Source organism: Raphanus sativus, chromosome 9, assembly GCF_000801105.2.
Source record: "Raphanus sativus cultivar WK10039 chromosome 9, ASM80110v3, whole genome shotgun sequence".
Classification (NCBI taxonomy): Eukaryota; Viridiplantae; Streptophyta; class Magnoliopsida; order Brassicales; family Brassicaceae; genus Raphanus; species Raphanus sativus.
In genome coordinates, this window is record NC_079519.1 from 18,060,826 (window position 1) to 18,073,304 (window position 12,479).

At 32.1% G+C, this 12,479-nt stretch overlaps 1 protein-coding gene across 1 annotated transcript; it reads left to right on the forward strand.

Moving 5' to 3' along the window:
• The first annotated feature begins 7,820 nt into the window (after window positions 1-7,820).
• Window positions 7,821-9,134, forward strand: LOC108824856 (uncharacterized). Its single transcript, XM_018598232.1, has 5 exons — window positions 7,821-7,902; window positions 7,972-8,061; window positions 8,173-8,225; window positions 8,343-8,535; window positions 8,617-9,134. The coding sequence occupies exons 1-5, from the start codon at window positions 7,821-7,823 to the stop codon at window positions 9,132-9,134; spliced, it is 936 nt and encodes a 311-aa protein (XP_018453734.1).
• Window positions 9,135-12,479: the final 3,345 nt, after the last annotated feature.

Below are 12,479 nucleotides of genomic sequence, written 5' to 3' on the forward strand. Positions count from 1 at the left end.
TGTCTGCACATTTGTATGCAGGGTACAGTTCATGACGGTACATTGCATGGAGTGATGGAGGGGTCTGGTTTAGCCATATTTTTAAACGTTAAAGTGTGTTGTTAGGTGAGTTCGTAGATTGTTTAGGTGCAGGTGAAGAAGGATTTTTAAAAATAAGACTTGGTTCTGTTATGACTATAGCATTTGCAATTTGAAATATGTTTGGACCATTACGTAATGTTGGTACAATGTTGGTTCGAAAAACAATTAATGGTCAACAGATTTATATATCATCGTGATTGGTTACCACAATATATGGGAAACGTTTTTTTATTAATATAAAAAAGAAAAACTCTTTAATACAAAGCATAGAGTACTTGTAAATACTTTAAAAAATCAAGGGCACCTCAAAAAGGGCCTTGTGTTTTAATAGTATAGATTATCATTACACTTTTATATAATTTTTATTTTTTGTTTATAAATCAAAACTCAATTAAATTTAAATTTCTGATTATATTTTATGATAACTAAAATTTAAATTAATCAATTTTCGAAAATAAATTTTGAAAAGATTCTTAAGAGATTCTTCAAAGATTTTGTTAGAATTTTCTTAAATTAATAGTTATTTTTATTTTAAATAAAAATGAAGATATAAATGATATTATAGTTAAGTTATGTGTATTTTATAAATCTTCTAAATAATGGTCCAACTTAAAATATCACACATGAAATGAAGTTGTGACTTCTATTTTAATATAATAGATATATTCTAATGGCACACTTGTAGATAGTAAGCAAATTAAAGGGATTTAAAAAAATATGTTTAACTATTATTGGCTACGAAAGCAAAGATTGTTAATTTTCTATGTATATTTTTTTAAAAAAATCTTTTTGGTTTCGATTCTATATATTGTTTAGATTTTTAACTAACTTGTGATAATGATGCTATATTTTGTAACGGTTTTGCTACATAGAGTATGACTGTCATCTCAGTTAATCCTGTAAAAAAGAACTGTCCGAGAAAAAAATTAATCTCACTCCGTAAATATATAACAGTAGTAAAATTAAGATGATATTCACTCATCATACAGTGATAGGCTCTAAGTAGTTTGATAAAAGGATAGATATTATTTTTCTGATAAATACACTCAACCATCACATTTTATTTTTATGCAATGATGTTTCTATGTTTCAGCAAACTTCAACCCTAATTTTCTCAAAGTAGGTTTTTAATGACTTAGAAAACATAGAGTACCTTAATACACAAGCAACCAAAAGTTAACGAAAATGTCCGCCATTATGCACATTGAGTTGTTGCAATAATGATTGCTTGCAACTGGCCTGGATTTTGATTCCCAAAAACAAAAAACAAAAACTATGTTAATATACTAAACATTAAAACATAGTTAATATTAGTTTGTCAAAACCAAACATAGCTTACATGTTCGTCTGTCAAAACCATCTCAAGAGAAGAATCAGCCGGGCTGATTGAATTCCATGAATGAAGCAATTTCAAGTGAACTTTCCATACAAATCTGAAAGGTTTTAGATCATTCAAATTGCGGATTCGATAATGGAACCTATAACTTTGGAGCACGGTAGACAGTATGGAGGGTTTTTTTTTTTATGAAACTTGACAGTATATGGAGGTTTGAGAATCAAAAACGATATATATAGCTCTCATCACTGGAGGATTTTGTGGATAATTACCAAAATAAAATCGAGTATAACTAAGAATATTCGAAGCATATACACTATTGGAGATATTTTAAGTTACAACAATATATAATATTTGTTTTTTGAGATCTATTAAGTTAGATCAACAAAATCTTATTGTTAAATTCATAGTTCAAAAAAAAAAGAAAAAATACTTCATAGTTTTCATCGTCAATCTCGTTGTTGTTTTTAAAATAATGGAATTTTGTTTATAGTATTTTATTCAAAAAGAGAATATTTTTATTTCTGGATATTTTAACTCTGATTTGGACTTTGTTTGGTTAGTCTCAAAGTTTGCACCGAACCAAAATTTTGGTATATTTTAGATTACCGACAGAGTTAAGAACACAATAAAAACTATGCAATTAACCAATTACACAACGTTCGTGTATAAAATACTGATTACGAATAACATACTTAATATGTTTTGGTTAAAAATACTTTCAATTATCATTTGAGTATATGACCTTATATTACCATGTATACAGTGAGAACGTTACAAAAACCGGATTAAACCAGAGGTTAAGTCTTACACATATAGTAATTCATATAGGCATGAAAATAATTCCATGAATTAAGTAAAGAATCGACAAAAAAAAAGATACATAGATTTAGGAGTTGGTTTTTTTTTTACGATTTAAAAACTATAAATATAAACATTTAATTAAAAGCATGGCTTAAAATAAATCAGTGGCAAAGAATGGTAATTATTTCAAATTTTAAGGTGATCTCCAAAAAGCTCCTTGTGTTTTAATAGTATAGATAACTCTAAACGATAAACTTAAACATATATACTTAAATAGTCTAACAAAAGATATAATATAAGACAATCCGGATAACAAATAAAAATAACAAAATGAAAGTAGATAACTTATACTAAAACAAACAGACTAAAATATCTATATCCACATAATAAAAAATACAACATAATTTCATTAATAACCGCTACAATCCTAATTAAGTCCAAGAAAATTGATTTGAGTCTTTTACAACAAAAAAAAATTCAACAGAAAAGAAAATATTACAAAATAACACTCCATACATAACTTACATAAAATCATTTAAAATAAACACAAATACTATAATAAGATATAATAGAAAAATTCCCGCGCGAAGCGCGGACTTGCCCTAATAATATATAAAAGAATGAATGTATAAGTTATGTATACACATTTTAAGCGGAGGAGAATTTCACTATACATTTATGTCGAATATAATCCCCTAACGTATTATGCATGTCGAACAGAAGCAATGCATATGTGTCATCTTACCCTAGTATAAATATAAAGAAGGATCATGTAACAAACATAATAGTACCAATGGCATTATATGTAATAACCCTAGTAAATCAAGGATAATTGTAAATGATGGCCGAGAAGGATTGTGAGGATGACACATATGCATAATGGCAACATTAAAATTAGTTTACTCTTTAAAGGTTAATTTTTTAAAATGCTTCTTGATTAATAATAAGGAGATGAGTACATAAGGAAAAGGAAATATCTGAACGTTGTCGTTTATAGAGAGTTAGAAAATCAGACGAAAAATTAAATTAAATTAACATTAACAAGGAAGAATATAATTTAAAATTAAAATTAAATTAAATTAAATTAAAATTATAGAGAGTTTAATTTTTTTTTAGTAATTTGTGAAGCAAGATGATGAGTTTACTAGAAAAAGACCTCAAAAAAAAAATTCTGGAGAAACTTTGGTGCAGCTCGGAGAAAAGATGTCATCTATGTGATTTGTGAGTTATGAGAAACTATCCGAAGAATTGATAATCATAAATCCTACAGTTTTAGCTACATTTAAATAACTAGTTTATGTGGATCAGGTTGTATGGGCTCCATAGAATATTCTCTTTTTTTTATTTCTTTATCTTTTTCGGTCTTAATAAAGTATTTGAAAAAGAATAAATAGCCGCGTGTGCATTTTAACTCTTGGCACTGATACATTCGCATGCCTCAATACACTACTAGAACAATTCAATATATATACACTTGTTAAGTATCTAAATTGGAAAACTAAGAGAGAAAGAAGGAAAATATACATTTCAGATCTTTTCATATATTCCCTAACAATTGTCTATACATTCAAATTTAATCTATTAATTAAAACAAATTAAGACCTTATTTTTCAATATTCGAACTTTGAACAACGGGGATGCACTTATATATCTTACTTTCAACAATCGGTGGGGAACAGGTAAATGTGATATGTAATAATACAATAGATAGAATAATACATGTATAATATAATATAGAACAATGCATATAGTATAGTATATCCACTAAATTCATTTATAAGTTAAAATTCAACTACTAATGATGAATATGATTTGATAATAACGAAATTTAATTATTATAGGTATGGACACTGCCCTGGCAGGTATACAGTACGAGGGTGACGACATATACGTTGGATGGCTCTTCAAATCCAAAACTGATTGCAAAATCAAACTAGCCATTCATGCCATGAATATGAAGTTCCATTTCAGGACACCTCGCTCCAGTCCGGCAATGATACTTGCCCAATGCGTTGGTGATGGGTGCCCATGGCGCGTCTATGCTGTTTTGCTCGATCCTAGTGGGAATTTCCAAGTTCGCCAAGCAAATCTACTTCACACATGCACCATAGCTGAACGCCGTAACTACCACAAACTGGTTACCACTCAGGTTACAGGAGAAATATTGCAATCACGGTTTGTTGGAATTAAACAGGGGCCCAGTGTAGCAGCTATTAGGAAAATACTACTGGATGAGTTTCATGTGAATGTCTCTTACTTCTTAGAGAGCTAGAGAGCTTGCAATGGACCATGCAATGGACCATGCAATGTGAACAATGGTAGGATGCTACCCACTTATACCCCCCATATTTGGCTCTACTTCAGCCTTTAAATGAAGAAACCACGTGCTTCTTGGAGAGTACGGATGTGGAAGATGGGGGGACAAGATTTAAGTATTGTTTTGTTGCATATGGGGCGTCTATCTCAGGCTATGGGTCTATGCGGAAAGTGGTGGGGTAACACTTTTACTAATATGGTGAGTCTTCTCGAGATACCTAGCGGTTACACCCAAGCTCATGTAGTTTTGGATACAGAGCTCAACCTTGTTCATCACCTGGAATGGAAACAGAGCAAAAACAGAGATGAGAAAACAGACTAGATCAAAAATAATAAGCTTTTTGAAGTCACGAGGGGTTTGTGATTGCTACATATTATGCGACGTCTGAAACGTTACGGCAGCTGGAGACAGATTCTGGTTGACGTGGTTCTTCCATGACTTTGAACGACTCCTGACAAATAAAAATTTATATCTTTCTCTTTGAATTGATAAGAGATTCTTTTCATGTGAATTAAAGATTCATGTGTGCATAAGGAAAAGGAAATATCTGAACGTTGTCGTTTATAGAGAGTTAGAAAATCAGAGGAAAAATTAAATTAAATCAAAATTAACAAGGACGAATATAAGTTGTTTAGTAATTTGTGAAGCAAGATGATGAGTTTACTAGAAAAATACCTCAAAAAAAAATTTCTGTAGAAACTTTGGTGCAGCTCAGAGAAAAGATGTCATCTATGTGATTTGTGAGTTATGAGAAACTATCCGAAAAATTGATAATCATAAACCCTACAGTTTTAGCTACATTTAAATAACTAGTTTATGTGGATCAGGTTGTATGGGCCCCACATAATATTCTCTTTTTTCTTATTTCTTTATCTTTTTCGGTCTTAATAAAGTATTTGAAAAAGAATAAATAGCCGCGTGTGCATTTTAATACTTGTCACTGATACATTCGCATGCCTCAATACACTACTAGGCAATTCAATATATATACACTTGTTAAATATCTAAATTGGAAAACTAAGAGAGAAAGAAGGAAAATATACATTTCAGATCTTATCATATATTCCCTAACAATTGTCTATACATTCAAATTTATTCTATTAATTAAAACAAATTAAGACCTTATTTTTCAATATTCTAACTTTGAACAATGGGGATGCACTTATATATCTTACTTTCAACAATCGTCGAGGAACATGTAAATGTGATAAGTAATAGTACATTAGATAGAATAGTACATGTATAATATAGTATAGAACAATGCATATAGTATAGTATATCCACGAAATTAATTTATGAGTTAAAATTTAACTACTTTATGATGAATATGATTTGATAATAACGAAATTCAATTAATATAGGTGTGGACACTGTCATTGCAGATATACAGTATGAGGGTGACGACATATACGTTGGATGGGTCTCCAAATCCAAAACTGATTGCAAGATCAAACTAGCCATTCATGCCATGAATAGGAAGTTCCATTTCAGGACACATCGCTCCAGTCCGGCAATGCTACTTGCCCAATGCGTTGGTGATGGGTGCCCATGGCGCGTCTATGCTGTTTTGCTCGATGCTAGTGGGAATTTCCAAGTTCGCCAAGCAAATCTACTTCACACATGCACCGTAGATGAACGCCGTAACTACCACAAACTGGTTACCACTCAGGTTAAAGGAGAAATATTGCAATCACGGTTTGTTGGAATTAAACAGGGGCCCAGTGTAGCAGCTATTAGGAAAATACTACTGGATGAGTTTCATGTGAATGTCTCTTACTGCTTTGAGAGCTAGAGCTTGCAATGGACCATGCAATGGACCATGCAATGTGAACAATGGTAGGATGCTACTCACTTATACCCCCATATTTGGCTCTACTTCAGGCTTTAAATGAAGAAACCACATGCTTCTTGGAGAATACGGATGTGGAAGATGGGGGAACAAGATTTAAGTATTGTTTTGTTGCATATGGGGCGTCTATCTCAGGCTATGGGTCTATGGGGAAAGTGGTGGGGTAACACTTTTACTAATATGGTGAGTCTTCTCGAGATACCTAGCGGTTACACCCAAGCTCATGTAGTTTTGGATACAGAGCTCAACCTTGTTCCTCACCTGGAACGGAAACAGAGCAAAAAAAGAGATGAGAAAACAGACTAGGTCAAAAACAATAAGCTTTTGGAAGTCACGAGGGGTTTGTGATTGTTTTATAGTATGCGACGTCTGAAACGTTACGGCAGCTGAAGAGAGATTCTGGTTGATGTGGTTCTTCCATGACTTTGGACGACTCCTGACAAAAAAGAAAAAAAATTATATCTTTCTCTTTGAATTGATAAGAGATTCTTTTCATGTGGATTAAAGATTCATGAGTACATAAGGAAAAGGGAATATCTGAACGTTGTCGTTTATAGAGAGTTAGAAAATCAGAGGAAAAATTAAATTAAATTAAAATTAACAAGGACGAATCTAAGTTTTTTAGTAATTTGTGAAGCAAGATGATGAGTTTACTAGAAAAATACCTCAAAAAAAAAAATTCTGGAGAAACTTTGGTGCAGCTCAGAAAAAAGATGTCATCTATGTGATTTGTGAGTTATGAGAAACTATCCGAAAAATTGATAATCATAAACCCTACAGTTTTAGCTACATTTAAATAACTAGTTTATGTGGATCAAGTTGTATGGACCCCACAGAATATTCTCTTTTTTCTTATTTCTTTATCTTTTTCGGTTTTAACAAAGTATTTGAAAATAGAATAAATAGCCGCATGTGCATTTTAACACTTGGCACTGATACATTCGCATGCCTCAATACACTACTAGAGCAATTCAATATATATACACTAGTTAAGTATCTAAATTGGAAAACTAAGAGAGAAAGAAGGAAAATATACATTTTAGATCTTATCATATATTCCCTAACAATTGTCTATACATTCAAATTTAATCTATTAATTAAAACAAATTAAGACCTTATTTTTCAATATTCGAACTTTGAACCATGGGTGCCCATGGCGCGTCTATGCTGTTTTGCTCGATGCTAGTGGGAATTTCCAAGTTCGCCAAGCAAATCTACTTCACACATGCACCGTAGATGAACGCCATAACTACCACAAACTGGTTACCACTCAGGTTATAGGAGAAATCTTGCAATCACGGTTTGTTGGAATTAAACGGGGGCCCAGTGCAACAGCTATTAGGAAAATACTACTGGATGAGTTTTATGTGAGTGTCTCTTACTGGAAAGCTTAGAGAGCTAGAGAGTTTGCAATGGACCATGCAGTGGGAACAATGGTAGGAAGCTACTCACTTATACCCCCATATTTGGCTCTACTTCAGGCTTTAATTGAAGGAACCACATGCTTCTTGGAGAGTACGTATGTGGAAGATGGGGGAACAAGATTTAAGTATTGTTTTTTTGCATAATGGGCTTTTATCTCAGGCTATGGGTCTATGCGGAAAGTGGTGGTTGTTGATGGAACTTCCTTAAAAGGGAAGTTTGGTGGCTGTTTCCTATCTGCATCAGCACAAGGTGAAATTTTTTAAATATTTCCTCTTGCATTTGCTGTGGTGGATAGTGAAAATGACGATGCTTGGAAATGGTTTTTCCAGAAGTTAGCCACTTTTGTTTACGATGTACCAGGATTGGTTTTCATCTCAGATCGACATGCCAGCATAAACACTGGGTTGAGGAAGGTACAAATCCATACTATATTATTTTCGTAAATACTATGTCATCTGACAATATTATTTTATATAGAAAAAAATGCAACATATATATGACATATGTATTGCAATATTATCGAGGAGCAGGTTTACAATCACGCTCATCATGTCGCATGTGTTGTCCACCTATGGCGCAATATAAAGGCTATATTTAAGAAAAACAGGTTCGCAAACCTTATGTCTGCTGTTGTAAGGGCTTTCACTGTAACCGAGTTTAATCAAAAGTTTATTGAGATTCAGAAAATCAACCCTGCATGTGCTAAATATTTGGTAGACATAGGTTGGTATTATATTCCATTTAACTTAAATAGTATAATATGCATGGTACATATAAAATAATATCCTGCTTTCTACGTAACAGGTTTTGGCCAATGGACTAGATCTTATTTCAAAGGAATGCGGTACAACATCATTGATTCCAACATAGCTGAATCTTGGAATGGTGTGATTAAGGAAGCTAGAGAATATCCACTAATCACAATGTTTGAATACATACACACAACTGTAATGGGCTGGTTGGCATTGCGTAGAGCCAAAGCAAATAGAGAGACAGGAACCCTGACACCCAATGTCCGCAAATTGGTTGAGGAGGACTTTGATCTTTCAACAGGGTTGTCTGTACGTGATATTGGTGACTTGGAGTTTCAAGTTCAGGACAACACAGAGGAGTGCTTCACCGTATTATTAGGACCTGACAACTGCAGCTGTATAGAATATGACGAGATCAGCATTCCATGTATACATGCTTTAGCTGCGGCAACAAGGATTGGCTTTCCTTCTGATGCATTGGTCGCGCCGACATATTATGTGCCAACATGGAGACAGGCATTTGTTGGAAAAATATATTCGGTCCTAGCAGTTGGAGGGTTAGAAATATGACCGGAAACTCCATATGACCTACTCCCACCTGTTGTGCGCCGCCCACCTTGGCGTCCTAGGAAAGTCCGCACACTCTCCCGCAGGGGAGTATAAGGTACATGTTTATGTTTAAATGATATATTAAATATACAGGCTGAGTCATTACATGATAGTAATCATTATGTAATGGAAAAATCGATTTGATGATATAGAAACAGAATATATATCATAAACTAATAAGTATGAAATAAATAGGATAATAGCTTCATGTATCATAGTTACTACCATTAAATAGAATGAAATTTTCTTGATATAGAATAGTATTGAGAAACAAATAACTTGGTTACTCTAACTGACTTCAATGGTGTAATTGAGTTGCAGAAACCATGTACCTCCTCTTTCAGGAAATGCAATCGTTGTGGTCGTTTAGGACACAACAGGGCTTTCTGCCGTAATCCTATATAAAAAGTTAAGCCTAAGGAGAAGGTATCGAAAGGCAGTTCGAAGCATCTTTTTGGGAACTAGGTGAATAAGCGAAAGCCTATGCCGTCTACAGACTGGCCATCTAAATGATGTTAAAAGGGAAGTTAGGCAAGTTTTAACTAAATATACAAATATATGCAGAAATGCCATATATCGTTCTATTTAGTTTGTAAATATACTGCTGTATAAACCCTATATTAGGCACGAAACACGTGCAAGTGTAACGGAACACCCGCAAACCTTTAATGTGAATATAATGATGCCTATCTCCCATAAAGAATCAACCGCTTACCTAATTTATTATATTTACTTGCAATTAGAAAGTGCAAGGATTGCAACATGACATACACCAAACACAATTATCAAAACTAAACCCTAAGGGTTATAAGATAAACGACATCTAAGTATTGATAATTTAGGGAAATGTTACTGAAAGTGTTATCTACAGATTCATACTATTATGTGTGAGTAAATAGTATGTAATATGTAGGCTTTACACAGATAAGCATAAATGTCGGATTATTTGTGAATTAATGAAACATACAACATTATACTTAATATAAATACATAACATAGGTCAACCAACAACCCACCAGAAAAGTTTCTTCAGTTCTTACAAACCGACCTTAACAACACATATAATGTCACTACTATACTATTTGTGGTATATAGTATGAAAAACATGATCCAATTAGAAAGTATCCGGCATGTAGTAAGAGGGTTACGTAACCAACCATGGCTAACTCAAGTATAGTACACCCCAATAATCAAAACTAAACCCTAAGGGGAGAATGTCAACTCAAATCCCAAAGCTCAATAGTACTAAAGCTGTTTAGTTTCGGTGAATCTGAATATTATACACATATCAGAAAATACCTACACATATCCAACGTTTAAACAGTGTTTAACTATTTTCGAATTGGGTGAATTACATATATTTTCAAAAACTTTTGAAAACTTCCCAAATAACATATAAAAAGCAAACACACGCACACATAAAGTGTTAATACTATTCTATTTGTCATATATAGTATAGTATAAAATGACACATTTTAAAAATGTTGTGCCATGTAGTAGGAGGGTTAATTCGCTAAATATAGCCTAATCATTATAGTACACGACATACCCCAACCTCATTATCAAAACTAAACCCTAAGGGGTTAATGTCAACCCAAATCCCAAAGATCAACAGTATACCATATCTGAAAATATTATGGAAATTGTCCTACCAATTTCCATACTATTTTATTTGAGACAAATAGTATGTCTTATGTAGTCATCCCACTACAAGTGTGGTATGTAAACCCAATCTGTAAAGATAAAACTATAAAGCTGGTTAGTATCAGTGGTAGTTAATAATATACCCTAATCTGGAAAGTCTACCCAAATCCAAAAGATAAAGAGTACAGTAAGCTTGATACAACCGTTTTATAAAATGGGAAGGGAAATTACCGTCTAAATCTATATAATATTAAATTAGGCACAAATAATATAGCGGCAACACATTACCAAATATAAACAATCTACTAAAACTAAACAAACACATGTTCAGATGGCAATACATATTCCATGACTATACTACGCATGTTGAGGAAAAATAGTATCAACAGTATAACATATATGAAAATAGTATGGAATTTTACCTAACAATTTCCACACTATTTGTTTTGAGACAAATAGTATGTCTTATGTAGTCATCCCACTATAAGTGTGGTATGTGAACCCAAACTGTAAATATAACACTATTAAATTTGGTTAGTATCGGTGGTAGTGAATACTATATCCTAGTCTGGAAATGTCAACCCAAATCCGAAAGATAAAGAGTATAGTGAGCTTGATACAACCGTTAATAAAATGGGAAGAGAAATTACCGTCTAAATTTATCAATACTATTAATTTTGGAACATGACCAATTGATTATGTTTAGTCCATATAATTTTTTTCAACTATCTATACTTAAAAAAAAATATTAACTGCATCAAATTATGAATTGCGATGTAACTACCACTTAAACTGCATAATTATCGGAATTGGTGAAACTAACATTAAATAACGATGTAAAAAATCTGGGATTGCATCAAACCGCTTTTACTAAAATATTTCAATCGACATATTTAATGGCCAATATCTAATTTAAATTCTGGGAATATATTTAACAAACAAGAAAAACCCAATTGGGCTTCACGATATTTAAATAAATAGATTGGTTTTTAATAGCAAAAGTGGACGTTTTCATTTACATTGGGTCAAACACTAAAAACCTATTTTTAATTGCATGACAAATTATCATGTGTAATAATATATTATAAATCATCATTATATAAAATCAAATGATGAAAATTTAATGGAAAACATATAATACAAATTTTTAGTTACTATTTGACTACTAAACAAAATTTTAACTATAGTTTGTTAATTTTTTTTAAAAAAATAAAAAATAAATAATTGTAAAATAAATAATTGTTTAGAAATAAGTGTATAGTTAGCTAGGTTGCACGGAAACTGCATCGGACGTACGTTTCTCTCTTCGGAACCAGAATCAGAATCGGAACCTCGTGGAAGATTTCAGAATCTCGCTTCCAAAACACTTCTAAAATATTACTTTTAAAAACACGTTGGAAACTTACGATTCTGTTTTGGAATCACGCTTCCGTCTTTTTTTTAAACACACAATGTTATAAATTAATTAAAAAATAGAAATTCATAGTTTTAAAATTTATATAAATCCAAATTTTAATAGTAATGAAATAGAGAATATAAAAATGTACAAATTTTAAAACTAATAATATAAGTTATCTTTGAGCGTTACGGGTTTTTATTAAAGATATTCAAAATAATTAATATAATAATTTTTTAACTTAACTTATGTTTATTTCACATTTT

Coding starts and splice junctions, on each gene's coding strand:
- LOC108824856 (XM_018598232.1), top strand. CDS start 7,821: ATGGTAGGAAGCTACTCACTTATACCCCCATATTTGGCTCTACTTCAG. Junction 7,903..7,971: donor AACCACATGCTTCTTGGAGA/GTACGTATGTGG, acceptor CTTTTATCTCAG/GCTATGGGTCTATGCGGAAA. Junction 8,536..8,616: donor TAAATATTTGGTAGACATAG/GTTGGTATTATA, acceptor TCTACGTAACAG/GTTTTGGCCAATGGACTAGA.